Source organism: Seriola lalandi, unplaced genomic scaffold, assembly GCF_002814215.2.
Source record: "Seriola lalandi dorsalis isolate HSWRI2012SDOR001 ecotype SW California unplaced genomic scaffold, Sedor1 jcf7180002054914, whole genome shotgun sequence".
Classification (NCBI taxonomy): domain Eukaryota; kingdom Metazoa; phylum Chordata; class Actinopteri; order Carangiformes; family Carangidae; genus Seriola; species Seriola lalandi.
This window is the reverse complement of record NW_019525466.1, coordinates 1,073,262-1,089,549: the sequence shown is the minus strand read 5'-3', so window position 1 is coordinate 1,089,549 and position 16,288 is coordinate 1,073,262. Positions and strand designations below refer to the sequence as shown.

Here is a 16,288-nt window from a genome sequence, read left to right as displayed (position 1 = left end):
GTGACACAGCACATGGTAATTTTGTTTAATTTCAGACTAGTTTACCACTGAGAAAGCAGGAACATGAATATTACTGCTTGGTGTAGAGCAGTGTGACAGGCAGCTAATCACAATCCTGTTCCATACAAGAGCACCTGTTGGGTTGTGATTTCATTGGCTCACGGTGCGTTCAGACAGACACAACGAAGCAGGCAGTCTCTTATCTCTCATGAGCCTGAAGCTTGTGGGTGTGTTCGCACATAATTTAAAACCTCAAATTGGTTATTTATTTTCTCTTGTTGCCTTTGTAGGTGTCACATTTCCCAGAGCGATGCGTTTTCAGGCATCGTTCGGCTTATGCGTGTCCCAGAAGCTCGTTTGAGCTGTGACGTGGAACATTGGGAAGCTGCAACAGTCAGTTTTTCAACAACTTTGTTTGAGTTGAGCAGAGTGGAAAAAAACATTTTGCAGCCTCTGTTTCACCAGGGAATCGAAACAGGTGTTGTTCGTTATCGCTTCCATCGGTCAGAGGGCATGAAACAACCTTTCTCAACTTCCACATGTGGCGCCGCTCACGGTTTCAGTCTGTACGTATGAATGAGGTGTCAAATACGCTGGTGAGCTACAACAAATTTTAGAGAATAAAAAGGCCAAACTCAAAATAAAGCTGAGGCATTTACATGTCATATTACCTGAATGTTAACAGCCAGCGTGGCTGACCTTGCAGTTGGACTCGTAAGTTGATAGACAGCTCATCACAGTGACCTCTCAGTGCTGCTGGACAGATACAATTATAGCCAGACATGGTTTACACCTCCCCCTTTGTTACTCTAGCTTCAATAGTGTGTTTCAAATAGCGGTTTGGGGGATAAAACTATTCATTTTACAATATGAAAAGACACAGAGTTCATTTCAAAGACATCATAAAATGTTTGGTGTCTCTTTGCAAGTGAAAATCTATTCGAACAATCAAATTTTAGCACTGACTGTCTGTTTTACTCCGACCTCCTCAAATATTGCTTTTATTGTGATTTATTACAAAATTCAATAAGCAACAAACAATGTTTGAGTCCAGCTCATGAGGCATTGATTTCACACAATACCTAATACCATTTTAGAAATTCAATATGAAAGTATAAATGGTTTAGAAAGCTGTTGTACTTACTGCACGCCAAATTTGTCACCTGCACCACCTCATCACCTTGTGATCCTACATCATCATTTGACTATATTTAATCCCTGTCAGAGAACGACTGCTTAATCTGGAATAATTAGAGGCGTTTCGTTGTGTTTGATTGTGGTCTCAGAGGAGATGAAACCATGATCTGGCTTTGCAGCAGAGCGTGAAACTTCACTTCTGATTAGAGTGCAAGCAGAACTTATGACCTCTTTAGTGGGTCTTAATGAGGCTCTTAGACCGAGCCTAATGATTATTTTGAGAGCAAGCGGAGAGAATATCAGAGCAGGGGGAAGGTGACGGCATCTTGTTTTACTGGCAGAAAGATGTAAAAGCCTCAGTGAGGCCTCCTACTGAGACACAATCCTGGGCTACATCCACACAAATACGTTTTCATTTTAAAACGAAAACGATCTCTGTCTAGACGACCAGTGACAAATGTTATTTAATTTTACTGCTGCTAGCAAATACAACAAGGTCAGTAAGGTTTTTCATGTTGTACTCAACACTGGTTGTCGAGGCTGATAGGACCCAATCAGGAAGCGACGTGGGTGTCTACATTATTGTTTCCAGAGGTCTCCATTTTTGCCCGTCCAGACTAAAAAGCAATCCTGGAGTTTTCAAACTAACATGGGTTCAGCAGAGTAGTGTGGGTTTTACTTGACTTATCAAATAATCAATGACATTTTCATATAAACTCATGCCTGCTATGCTACTCTCTAAACTAGGATGGAAGAAGAAAAACCCCTATAATATAATAATATAAACTCAAACCAATCACTGGAAAATAAGATATGACACCTGATGATCTGAAATACAGTGCAAAACCAGTTAAAACGTTGTCAGAGACTGTTGGAATAATTTTGTGCTGTTCAGAAAGTTTTAAAAGTACATTTAAATCAGTTTAGGAAAAGCATTTAAACACATCTTTTGAAGAATGTGAGCGCTGTCTGTGACACCATGGCATCCATTCAAAGAGGATGCACAGAAGCACTTTATCAGCAGAGATGGAGTAGAGGGTTAGTAGCTGCAGCAGATGGCAGGAGGAGCGAGCCAAACTTAGTGTTGTAGATAACAAAAACTTTGCATCCTGACCTCCTCCAGCCTTTGAAGAAATGGTGAATGATGGTAAAAAAATGAAGCCTATAGATACTGAGAGAAATGTTTGTAACACTGCACGTAAGTCTGCAAATCACTGTTTAGTACTGTACTAGTACAGGAAGTAGTGTGCTCTTAATGTAGTAAATATAACTAAATAAAGAAGTGGAGGTCGGAGTAGTGTCTTAGCAGAATTTACATCCTGAACTAGCAATTTATGGAACAGTTCACCACAGTGGGGAAATAGAATATATTCAGTAGCAGCAGCTAACGTCGCTCTGTCCAAGTGAAAAAAAAAAACGATAAAACAATTAACTTCCCAACACCACTAAAGCTCAATAAAGAACACTCTGGATCTCATTTATTCTCTTTGACAAAAATGTGAAAACGAGGAGATTTCTGACACACAACAGTTAATCAATGCGCCCAGTACTTACAGTGTGAGCTCCGTCCTTGGGTACAGAGTGGGTGATACAATCAGTGACTTAAGGGTTGTATTTTATTGTTGTACTACTGTGCCAAAGCTGGCATCCTCACAGTCAATGCACCTGTGTACTCATCAAGAAGCAAGCTCCAGCATTATTATTGTATCACCATGAAGAACCCCTTAATTAGTGAGCGTTGTAGGTGCTGGGAGTTGTGGGGTTTTTTTCACATTGGACAGATGTTTGGATGTTGTTATATCACTGATTAATGACATCGGATTCAATAATTGAAAGCAATAATATAAAACTCAATATTGTGACAGCAAGAGCAATTATTTTCTGGAAAATTAAATAGAATTTCCATTTAGAACAAATGAACAGATGAATCACTAATGACGTGGTAATGTGCCATTTACTTTCAAAGTTTTAGAGAATTTTTAGTCTCAGTTTGTGTATTTTCAACAGTTTTTTCTCAGCAACACTTTGTCCTCATGTTTATTTCTGCGGATCGGAGAACACGCAGCGTCTTCTACAGTCACATAATCATAACCAGGACAATTTGCTGTGTAAACAGTAGTTTTTCAATAAAAGGAAAAATACACAGATTTTGCTGCTAGGATCAAATCATTTGAATCATCCCCAGGGTGTGATGAATATTGACAACAATCTGGTCACTAGTGGTCGAGATATCTTGCTCTGGACCCAAATCTGTTGGGTGGATATGATCACAGATGATATCTACAGTTGACAGATTTCTCCTTTAACTGAAGAGGTTGAAGGGGGAGGAGCTTGCCGATTCAAACGAGCAGCAGGCAGACGGTTGGTTTGGTTTATTGGCCTGTTCCATTTGTTGGGTGACAATTATTATGCTAGTGTTTCATTGCAGTCATCAGGCCCTGGGCGTCCTCGCTCTCTGAATGGCTAATTGCACATTCTCGTGATACTAATCACTACTCTATCTTTGCATTGTCACTAATTAGTCCATTTTTTACATTTCAGGAAAACGTGTCGTGTCACAACAAAGCACCATCAGTGTCTACACACATGCCGCAGACAGTAATTTATTCCAGACTGAAAATGTTATTAACACTGGCTTTTGTACATAGACTGCACGCAGCACATTGTGTGGCTGAGCACACAGTGGGCAGAGTGGCATAGCTAACAATAAAGGATGGCATATGCATGGCAGACATGATGACTGTTTCTATCTGTCTGCAGAGACGGTTTATTTATCCAGAGCAGCCTCAGTCGTAACTGAGAGATTTGATGAAGACAACGTTATCATGCCTCCCTCGGTTTCTGTATATTCATATAACAGTGAGAAGTCAATTTGTCAGAGCTGCATAATGCGTTGATTCATAAGCTACGGTGTGAAATCTACAGGTTTGCAGTACAAATACCAGCTCTACAGACTTTTTCAGTCATGGCATGAAAACTAAAACATACAGAAGCTAGAATTACCAACCAGTCAAGTTGGAGGAAATACGGTCACAAGCTCTCCTTCTGTTCCTGATTTATACCACTGAATAATGAGCAGAAGTGTTTATGCAGAGCATTATGATGTCACAGTGAAGTTGACCTTTGACCATTTGAATATAAGATGTAATCACTTCATCATTTTAGACATTTGTGTGAAAATGTGTCATAATCAGCGTTTGCATTTTTGAGTTGTGGCCAAAAACATGGTTGTGAGGCCACAGTGACCTTGACCTTTGACCACCAAATTGTAATCAGCTCATCCCCGAGTCCGAATTAATGTATCTGCCAAATTTGAATAAATTCCCTCAAGGCGTTTCTGAGATATCACGCTTACGAGAACGTGATGGACGTCTTTAAAACATAATGCCTCCCACCCACGGCTGTCAACAGCATGTAGGCATAAAAAAAGCCTCCTCTAAAGTATCATTCGCACTATTCCTCCAAGTGAAAACAATGTTTTCTTTTTATTAGGTCTCTTGGTGATAAATGTTCATTGCTGTGGTGTATTTTCCTTCATCATATATGCGGGGGTTTCTCAGACTTTTGTGGGTTGCTCCATTAAATTCTGCCTCGCTTGCAGTTCTGGAGACGCCTGTTCATCCATCCACCATCAGTCTACTGTTTCTGTTTTTTTGCTCGAGTGAAATATCTTAACAACCAAGAAAGAAAGAGGATGAATCCTTGTTCTTGCCTTTAAGTTTAAAATTTGAACAGCATTGGAGTTCATGAAAGGACAGGGCACCAATGAATTCCTTGCATGTTTACATACTAATATGTTAAATGCTACAGTAGACTACATCCGCATACTGACATCCGGAGGCTGTTGACAAACAGTCAATGAGTTACATGGTTATTCATCACCCTTTTAACACACCTGTCAAGTATAACCACACAAAATAAAACTGCTGTGAAAGAGAAGCTGAAGTTCTGTGGCGGGAGCAGACACGAAACAATTAAAAAGTTTCAGATCAAGGTACCAAATGAGATGAGTTTGAAAAGGTATTAGAAGAAAGGGAGATATGAGTCAGGCAGATGGATTATCGCACAGATTCAGCTTTAAGTAAGCCTCTTTTGTGGAATGTACTCATTCACAGGACCTATATTAGATTTGAAGACTTTAATGAAAGGATCAAATTAACCTCTGGGCCTTCTGTCAGACGCAAGCAAATAAAAGAATTCACTGCCTCTTCAGTAACAACCTGCGAGTCGTTTACTTCATTGATGTTTAAGATATATTTCCATCTTTGTTTCATGTATGTGGATTATGTGATCATATTGGCTGGAATGCAGTGGTTGCAGTCCCGACGTGTGGAGACCCACGAGAGCTTTAGTGGTGCTTGTACAACACAACATAAGTTATGTCTGTTAAAGTGCATCCACTTGCGACACTGAGCAGAGAAATGCTTGGCTCACAGCGTGACGCTAAGAGGCAAGGTCTTCACCAGTGAAGCACATCATTGGTAAGTGGGTACATTAGGTCAGTCAGTTAATGTTGTTTACATTGATGAAGCCTTGCACTGACATATCCTCACTGTGGTGTTCCCCGAATCATGAAATGGATTATTAGGCTTCTCCTAATGTGGGTCTATTTACAACCCGGAGAAAACCACAAGATCCAGTCTGTTTTCTTGAAAGCTCAGACTGTAAGGAGAGCTTCAACAACATCGACAAGACAAATCTTTGGAGGAGGAGCAGACATCCTTGCTCATTCTTATTATTGTTCCTGATCATGACTTAAAAGACCGGTTCAATATTTTGGAGAGGAAAGACATGCTGTCATGGAAAGTCAAAAAAAAAAAAAAAAAAGAAACTCCACCACAGATTTATTATTCATTAACAAGGTGCGTACCTTGCTGGCGCCGGGCAGTAAGTGCAACTTGACATACGGGTCTGACAGCCCATTGTGGTCCATCGGCTTGAGCCCCTGAAGAAGAAACACAGAGAAGCATTCATGAATCATTACGACAAAAAAGTTCCTCAACAGTGTTACTTTTGAGACTGATCTTTTCTGTAGATTTTTGTGCCCTAGTGTTAATTACACCCCCAGGATATGGGATAAGAGGTCTTCAAAAGCTTTACAGTTCATCCTCTGGAACAATTATCCAAAGTGAATTTAATGAAAATAATGAATATCTTGCAAAACTGACAATTTGTTCAGACAACTGCGCACAAGGAAAGTTTATGTAGTGTCTAAAGCAGAAAGAGTTCATCCTCTGAGGACCACAGCATGCTCAGGAAATTTCATTGCAACTTGCATGCTTTTCAAAGTTTGGTATGATACGGTATGAGGGGACAGAATTGAGAGAACCAGCAGCCCAAACGACATTTGTGTTTTAAGGTCAAAATGTGTGATATACAATTTGTCTTTCCCAATAAAAGAAATTAAAAAAGATTCCTTGAGTGTTAAAACCAAATGTCGTGACAGTTCGGCTGCTAGTCTGACCAGTAACCCAGTCGGCATAGCAGATTGAAGTGCCTGTGGTCAGTTCCCATACAATATGTTAATGTTTCCACACAACCTGAGTTTTATTTTGCTCTGGACATTTAAATCTGAATATGACAAACTATGAGCAGCAGAAAGTGTCACAATTTATTGTGAGAGCCAGCACCTTCACTCCTTGGACCGTTTCAATGTACTTTGTTATAAATCATTTCATAAACTCTTTGTCTCTGTGGTGTGAGAGATTCAGTACAGCACCACATCACCCTGAGAAACACTGAAACTGACTTAAAAAAAAAAAGAGCTTTTTACATTCCTTTGAAAAGCAAATCAATACGACTCATAGAGGGTACAGGGTCTAAAGGTCACTCAAATATAGAGCGAATAAAACAGCACCACTGAAAGGACCTAAAGGAGTTCCAAACTGAAATTCAGAGGGAATAAATAGAAGAAGTGAAACAAACTGCAGCTGCAAGTGCAAATATCTTCTCATGAAGCACATGGAGTACTTAAAGATCCTGTTTGCATTTCTTCGACCTCATGCGGTGGGGGGATTGTTCAAGACGAGGTAAAAGCTTAAATTGGATCAGACTTCTTGAATTTGTTCGTTTTACACACACCGCTGGGGATAATTTGGGCAACTGACACTGACAAATGTCATCTTATGTGCAAATAGGAAAATCAGCCTTGCTTTTAGCTCTATGAGAATGAGTCTGTGACATGCTACCAATGCAGATTGCAAGGATTCTTCTCAGGTGGGAGAATTTCTTAAAACATGAAAATCACTTATATTGAAGTACCAAGATTTTCAAATAATACCTGTGTGAATGTGAATTAGTCTTTAGTTTAGACTACAGTATAAGTGATATGCACAAACTTTTAAGACAGGATAGAGGACGAATGATGTGCAAAGTTTTTAAACGAAAACTAGCAAATCACAATATTCAGTATCTAGAATGGCTACCTCCAAAGCAACATGCTGTTTGGTCTTCACTCCAGCCATTTTATAAATGCACTTCTATAAGGTTGAGAGACTCATGAGATGAATCATTGCAGCAGCTGAAGCCAAGTTATTCTGACTCGGAGTCCCTTTGAATATATGGGCCAGCCTCTAAAAAACACTGGATTCTACATTTTTCATAACGTGACTAAGAGCAGCTTTTTATTAGACCCTCCTTGTCTGGTAAATTAACATGGTTTTCAAACGTCAACTTCCCAGGTTTCCAGTTAAAAGAATCCATGTCCAGAGATAACGCTTGGGAGATAACACTATGACAAGGGTTTTTTTTTTGTTCCTCAGACTTGACAAAGCTCCTCCAAAGCCTCTCCAAACTTTTTTTTATGGTTATGTTTAGACACACACATCCCTTTTTGTTAAGTTTAGGGAGAAACTGTGGTTTGTTTTAATACAGGAAAAATTCACAGAGACATGAGACACTGTGTGTTTATTTTTCCTGACCTTAATCAAAGCACGTTTGTTGCCTAAAGTTAATCCGAGGCGGGACGTTGTCTGTGGGCCCTGATCTCTGCTGTCACAGTCCTCTGCTTTGTACATGTACTGTCCATGTCACTCACCTCCTGGTGCCTCTGCTGCCGTTAAAAAACGTTCTGCACTTTTCATTCAAAATGATCATAATCCAGCCAGCAATTATATTTTTCATCACAGCTTCATTGTTAAAACAATTTCTTACAATATAAACATAATTTCTAGGGGCAAATGACATTTGCTAGCTATTATTAAAGCCACAGTGTGGAGTCTAAGATTATACAAAGATATTTTTTTTCCCTTCACTCTTTCAGTTAGAAAGCGTCTGCAGGCTACAGGGCATTTTCCTATCGGGCTTCCTTCCCCTGGAATAACCTCCCTGCTGACATCAGACTGTCTGACTCTGTTGAGGCCTTCAAATCCAGACTCAAATCTCCTCTTCACACCTTAACTTTCAGTCTCTATGAACCAGTTAAACCCAGTGAATACAGCAGAGTCCATGTTATTCTGCCAATGAGATTACTGTACATTTTCTGAAAACCGCTGCATCACTCTCACTCTGTTTGTTTACTCCCTTAAGCACACGGGTGTCCAGACTGTGGGTCTCTCGGTCTTTCCTCTTCCTGTTCTCTTCTTTCATCTCTCTCTCCCCCTCCCTCCTGTTTTGTGCTTTCTTGTCTCTCTCCTCATTTCCCTCTGCAGGTATTTTTGCCTCTGGAGCTGCAGAGTCTCGATGTGTGACTGCAAAACCACCTACGGCCCCGTGATCCTGCTCAATAGCTGTAGTATTATGACTTCTCATGTCTATGTGCACCTTGCATTGTGCTCTCTCCCTCCACTCGGTCGAGGCAGATGGCCATCCACCCTGCTCAAGGTTTCTGTCTTTTAAAAGGAAGTTTTTCTTTTCCCCTGCCACTTTCGCCAAGTGCTTGCTCATGGTGGGAATTGTTGGGTTTCTGCAAATAATATTACACAGAGTGAAGTCTAGACCTGCTTTATAAGAAAAGTGCGCTGAGATAACTTGTGATTTGGTGCTATATAAATAAAAGCCGACTTGATTTGACTTGTTAGTGTACAATGTACAGTACATACTGCGCAGCCTAAATTAAGTTCATGTTTTGATACGTGTCAGCATATGAGTAACAGGTGTTTGAATTAACACCTCACACTGTCGGTCCTGACGCACTTCGCTCACAACCAAACAGGAAGCATCAGGAGAAGAAATATTCTTGTTCATGCAATAAACAAAACACTAACATATAATCCAAGCTGCTGACTTTTGTTTCTCTTAATCTAATGCATGTAATGTGTATGTTGTTATACTACCATAATAATGACAGTATAGTGGTATATAACAACAACCAAAAAAAAAAAGTCCTCCAACCTGAACAATCATAGGTGGTTTGTCCTCACCCTCTGATACCGGACTTTTGTCGTCATGGTTACAATGATAAACACGTGGCTAAGGTGATACTGTTTTAAAGGTTAAACAAGCAGCAGTCTCCAAAGTTAAAGTCCAACGTTTTATAATGGCCTATCCATCCACCCTGACCTCCTCCCTACGTGGACTATGTGGATCTCTAACGATGTCACCTGACTTCCTTCATAATCAGTACGGCCAGTGAGGGCTTTGCTGAAAATTGTGACGTGTAGTATTGGAAACAACAAGCAACAAAGACTTTCTTACCAAAACTCCCCATCTTTCTTGTTTGATCATTAAATGTGCATTCAAATATTGCCAAAGGCTTTCATTTGTTTGCATCTTGAGAAAGCAGCAGGAAAACGATGGCTTCTCACTCCGAGATAAAAGAAAAACGAGCCGTGTCTATCGAACTTTGTTTTGATGGCTAAGTTGTGAGTTGCCGGAGGGCTGAAACGAACTGCTGGGAATTTGTGTTATTTTAAAAGTTTCTGTTCTGTCCATCTTTAAGAATAAATATTTTGTTTTGTTGCAAATCAAAGGGCTGAGACAAGGAAGCAACAACTCTCACAAGAGAGGATGTATCTAACACAACGCTGGGTGCTATCTTACTGAATACACTGCAGGACTAGTGAGAAGAAAATGAGTTCATCCTGATTGTGAATTACTTAATTACTTTAATTAGTGTCAAAGAGACATTCATTACGACATGTTTGTAGCCCTGCTGCCTCACTGAGGGACATAACACTCAAGGCAGACGGAGTCTGTCTACAGTGGTTTGTGAAAATCAGGTGATACAACACAGTCAACTTTCACTTTGCAACCCCAATCTGTGTGCCAGCCGTGACCCTTTCATCTCAATCTTGTTTCGTATTTTCTCCTCCTTTATGAAAGGAGCAGCCTGGCAGAACTAAACCCGTCAAATATTCAGCTGTATATAACATGTTTGATCTGAAATAGAAACACTTTGAGCTGTTAGTTTTTACGTGAACTAAAAGGAACATGAACCAGCTCAAAGCTTAACGTGCCTCTTCACTGAATTTCTTTTTCTTCATGACATGCACTTCTGGCTGATGAAATGTTGCATTTTTTTGCTGATATTTAGCCACAGTTTCTGACAGTGTTTTCCACACTGAGGTATTGCGACGGCAGCATGAGACTTGATTGGGGAGGTTAATGCGCCGTCTTCATCTACCTCTATTGTTGCCTTCAGCAAACACCTGAGATATCATTTAAGCAGAGGCACATTATGTGGCGCTGGACAGGGATGAACAGACAGCTGCATCATGCTGCTGATTGCGCGAGCAGCCTCTGAATACCCGCTTGATCATAATTACTGAGGGCTGGAGAAAAATGACCAGTGCGAAAGGCAGATGGGTAACATGCATCAGTGTATCCACGCACCTCCGATGTCACACATACTCATTTATAACAGCTCTCTTGAATAACAGCCTGTAAATGGCTGTGAAGTGAAGTTGAGCTCTTTTTGTGGAGGGAATCATGAGCTTCCTCGACATCTTCCAGAGGAAATGAGGGGTGCAGCGGGGCTTGGCATGTGTGGTCGTGTGGGGTTGGAGATGGAGATGAAGTGAAAACACGATGAACAGAAAGAGAGCTTGTACGCTGACGTCACATTCAAAGAGCATACATGCTGCTTTATTAACTTCAATCAAGAACATATCAGTGAATTTAATTTAAATCACATGAGGCGCTGTGTGTTTCCATGTGATTTACATGTGCGAGCTCATTATGGTACGAAATACTTACATATAACTAAGTTTCGAAGTCTCTGCTTGTTTATACTGTGGTTCACTACATTTCTCAGTGATTGAATCACCGCTCCTACATACATCAGTAAATGACTGTAATCCTGTTCATGACGCAGTGACATCAACAGTGTTGAGCAGGTTTACTTGAAAAATGTAATTCAATCAATTAATCACGACAAATGACTTATTGAAAAAATAAACACATTAATTTACAAATTGCTCAACAGTAAAAGCATTTGTTACATTACTCATACTGTTGTGCATACTGTCATGACTCGGCCCGGCTCCACGGTGCTTTTAAACAACAAGAAATACATACATCATACACGTCACATCATCTGTATTTAGAAAATAAGACATGGTGTAAGACGAAGCCAAGAAACCTTCAGTTTGGAGAGATATACTGACTGAAGTCCAGGTCCACACATCCTCCCACGTGTGTAGTAAAGGACATTTTAGATGCTCACGTTCGGTTTTTTATCTTCAATACATATATACTACATTTAACTTGAGGATTCAGCGTCGCAGATTAAATTGTAATTGGTCAATGTCATCTATTGGCTATCTACTAAAGGCATAAAATAAAAAACTAAGATTTTGGCCTTTCATGTACTGCACACCACTATAACACATACAACATAAATTACATATTTCATATTCATATGTTAAAGATTCACTTGCTGATATAAACAAACCCTCAGCAACCCTCAAATGACTCCAGCTCCAGTGAGCTTGATGTTGATGTTTTGAATTTGAACTGTGAACTGCTTGAGTTCAATAGTGCATGTTTAACATTTAAGAAGCCATGCACTGCAAGAAAACCCAGCCCCACAACTATATATGTTTTTAATGATGCTATTATTGCTATTTTTTGTTTGTTTGTTTTGTATTTCTATGCATGTTTTCTATTTTCTGTTTGGTCTTCTCGTGGAATAATTTCCAATCCTTACATAAATCAATAAAGTGTCATCTTATGAAACCTCAGAACATACAGTTTATTTTGAGCAAATACTGCTCATGTTTATTTTCTAAGCCCTTTATCACCACATGGGCGCTTATTTTCTGCAGCGCTATCAGCCTCTTCATCGGCCAGGGCATACGTCTTCATTACCATATCTGACTGGCCTGGTAACCTGCAGGTGGAGGAAGCATCAATCATCAGGAGCAGCAGATAACAGGATGGATGAGACGGGGCATTGATCTCATCCAGGGGGAGCTGACCGGCAGTCATGTTGAAGAAGGGGTTAATGCCTCAGGGGCCACCTGGGATCGGTGGAGGTGCTGAGGTCAAGGCTACTTGAGGCGATTCTGGAGTGATGTTGGTAGGCAACACGGAGGGCCGGCAGATGGGTCCCATTCATCACCAATAAATGTCAACGCTGATGATCGAGATGCTTAAGGAGGAGCGGGGTGGAGGTGGGGGTTGTGTCGCCGGGTCACGCTGGGACGCATTAGTTTCAATGCCAGTCATGTCATTGATAACGTCTCATTGATTCGGTGGAAAAACAGCAGCGAGACTAGCATTTAAACAACTATTAGAAGGTAACTTGACATTGCACTGATGCTTTATGGTTTTTTATTTCTCAAGAATCAAGTTAGACTGAGACATGATGTAGTAAAATGTAAAATGGAAGACAAATTTAATGTCTAATGGTAAATGTTTTGGTTTTAGTCCATCTGAATCAACAAGGTTCTTTCTATAAACCTACCATTTTGTGCAAATATTGGAAATTAATGCAGAAATTTATGTTACATATTATCTCACAGGTTCGAAAAATTTACTAAAAAATGTCAGAGCTTCTGAGTTGGCGCCAGACCCACTGCACCATCTTCACAATTTTTCATTGTATTTCACAGTTGAATGGAGTTCAACAGTGTCCATTCTGTAATACAGTGATGTGTCCATCAACACCACACTAACAAACTGAGTAATTTTAGTCTGTATGTTTGGCCTTTGTAAGTATCCTTATACAATTAGGAAACAGGTATTTTCTACACTTGGTAGCCCAGGGAGCTCAACACATTGCAACTTGAAAAAGCAAATGAAGACCAGATTTTTTCCAGTTTGAAAAGAAATAAGAAACAAGAAGTTACAGAGGCGCTGTAAGTCATACACAACAGCAGAACTGAGTTATAACACAGCGTGACTGACACCAAAACACACAAGTAATTGCTAAAACGCTAGCACTCTGATTATAGCCAGTATCTTCAGTAATATAAATAAGCTAATTTTCAAAAAATCACTGATGAGTAGTCGACCTTTAACTCTGCTGTTTGTTCTCTGTATTTTCAGCATCTTATTGTAAATGTGACCGATGTGTTGCCAGAGCAGTGAAGATGTTGTTTTATTTGCTTGTGTTTTCCTGAGTTGCAGCGTGTTGATCTGTCAGCCACCATACTATCAATATGTGAAAACTCAACTACTTCATTAGACAAGTCTAGACTATTGTTGAAAAGTAGAAGAACAACATAAATTACAGAACCTAATTAAAAAAGAATTACCTGAACAACATTGATTTATAATGTATGACAGCACTGTGTATCTAAAGATGGAGTTTACCTTTAATTAATCAGTAAATTGGTTGACCTTTCAGGCCAGTGTAGTCAGTCACTACATTGCGTTGGATGCTCTTGTCACTATTTGTTATCACAGTGTTTGCTTTTAATTAGCTGACTTGTCTCAGCAAGTTATTATTTACAATATGCACGACTGTACAGGCAGAGAAGAATGGGACCAACAGAGGAAGAGAGCCGAAGCATTAAACATTCATTCACAAGAAAAATGACTTTTTTTTTTTTCTTTTGTTGCAGAGTAACTGAATCACATCACAGTGGTAATGAGAGGGAGCTCGGAGGGGGTTATCTAAGGGGTTGGTGATGGTTTCGATCAGGGTTCACTGGGTGTAGACATTGGTTGGATAAAACTAAGTATTGATCAATGGGGACCGGTTGGGATTTGAGCTTATCTCAGCAGCTTACCTTCTTGTATCTGGGGACAGGAAGCTGTTTTTCCAGCAAACATAAAGCACCAACACAGAGACGGTGAAAGCATGCAAAAGAGTGAGGTGGAGGAGGAAAAGAAAAAGAACATTGACCATGTGAATTTGTTGAAACAACATGAATAAACATGCAAATAAAACAGAACAAAGATTTGTTCAAACATTTGTGAGTCTTTCAGAAACAGTTTGGTTTACACAGCTCAGCTAAAATGTTTTCTGTGGAAATAGACTGAGAGAAAAAATTTAAATAATGCCATCCTGAATATGGATGGTCTATTGATACAGTAATTTTCAAGTTAACTACACCACATACTTGTTACTTACAATTGGCATTGAATTAATTGCAGTTGGAGAGAAATGTTAGTGATAGTTTGTGACAATAAGTAAAGTGGGAGTAAAAAAGAAAAGAACAGTTTTGAATCAACGTACTGACTTAAAAGGAAGACCAAGAACTTCAGCAGGTGTTTCTGCCCACAAACGTTCACACGCCTCCCAGATGAAGGGAGAGATTTTAAGTAGGAGTTTCAACAACGTGCAACATGTAAGTAAACACCTCCAGATGGAGAGAGGTACACATGCAACGACACTGAAAGATAAATAACTTATGTGAAATGATAAAAAAAAAAGAAAAAAAGAAAAAAAAAAGGCATCCACTTAAAAGGACGTAGTTAGACATTTTGGGAAATACACACATTTGCTTTCTACCTCACAGTGCCAAAGTGTTTAAGCCAAACAGAAATAGAAATGTAAAAACAGCAATTAGTGGGTTTTACAGGGAGTTACTGTACGTGCTGTAACTATGTCTTGGCACACACCAGCTGAGTGCGGTGAATGTGAGTAGCAACTTGAAGTCTTATTGTCACAGTGAGGTTGCCAGGTTTTATACCACCGTGCCTTTACAGAGACCTGTGTTCACTGACCATATCTGGCAACCTGTGCTACAACCACAGAATCTGGGCGGATGAACAGGCGATGGTGAAGAAGTTGTTACAGCATGTTTTCCACTTAAAAGACAAACTACTGGTTACATGGTAAATAATGAGATTTACAGGTGCATAAGTGTATTTTTAAACTATCGCCTCCTGTTTTTATGCTAAGCTAAGCTAAGCTAATTGCCTCCTAACTCAAGCTGTGTATCTCTCAAACAGGCATTACACTGATATTGATCTTCTCATCGTCTTGGCAGAAAACCGAGTGTATTTCTCAAATGTTGAACTATTCCTTCGAGCTGATGATGCACAAAATTAACAATACACTACCGAAGCAAAATACTCTATCTAAAAAATGCCTTAGTGGACGAATCACACTTGTAATTTATTGTTTATCTACCACACACTTGCTGTGGAAGATTTGACAGCACCAGTATTGACTGTTAGATATGAATCACAATTGATTCTGCTGCAGCCATGACGTAACAGCTCCTCACTTTTAAGAAAGTCTGTTGGACATTTCATCAATATTTACAGCCAAAATGTGACAAGTTGAACAACACAAAAACACAAAAAAAATGTCTGATTTTTCTGATGTTTTTTCCATTTACTGTAATGCAGGGATTAAAAATGACACCAAGTTGTTTTTTTAAAGCCTTTTTAGGTATAAAACCAGTGACACCAGAACAGATACAAACAAGGATAGTGAATACAAAAAAGCAAAAACATCTCTAAGAAGCAGAGCCAGAGTGTGTGTGTTTGTGTACTCCCACACATGAGTGTGGGCGGACTGGGCTATGAAAGGGCAGTCTGCAGGAGAAGGTAGAGAATGAAAGACTGCAGTGGAGTGTTAAAGTAGGTTGTAGTGTAGGCAGGGCTGAATAAACAGGTCTTGTATCTGTGATTGAATAGTGAGACAGAGTCTGATTCACTGATAAGGGCAGTTTTTTCTGTGGAGGGAGGTGCTGCTTTAGAGAGATGCAGCTGTTTACTTTAATATGTGTGGGATGACCGGGAAGGGATACAACAACACAAGGTGCTACACTTACAGAGGAAGTACATCAGCAATATACGTATCAAAGCACGA

The 16,288-nt window shown here is 39.7% G+C and overlaps 1 protein-coding gene across 1 annotated transcript in view; it reads right to left on the bottom strand.

Annotated features, from left to right (window-relative positions):
* doc2b (double C2-like domains, beta) overlaps positions 1-16,288 on the bottom strand; it is a 108,370-nt gene that overhangs the window by 30,177 nt on the left and 61,905 nt on the right. The window contains exon 3 of the mRNA XM_023430887.2: positions 6,008-6,082. Within this exon, the coding sequence (XP_023286655.1) occupies positions 6,008-6,082 (75 nt within the window). The remainder of the gene's footprint in view (positions 1-6,007; positions 6,083-16,288) is intronic.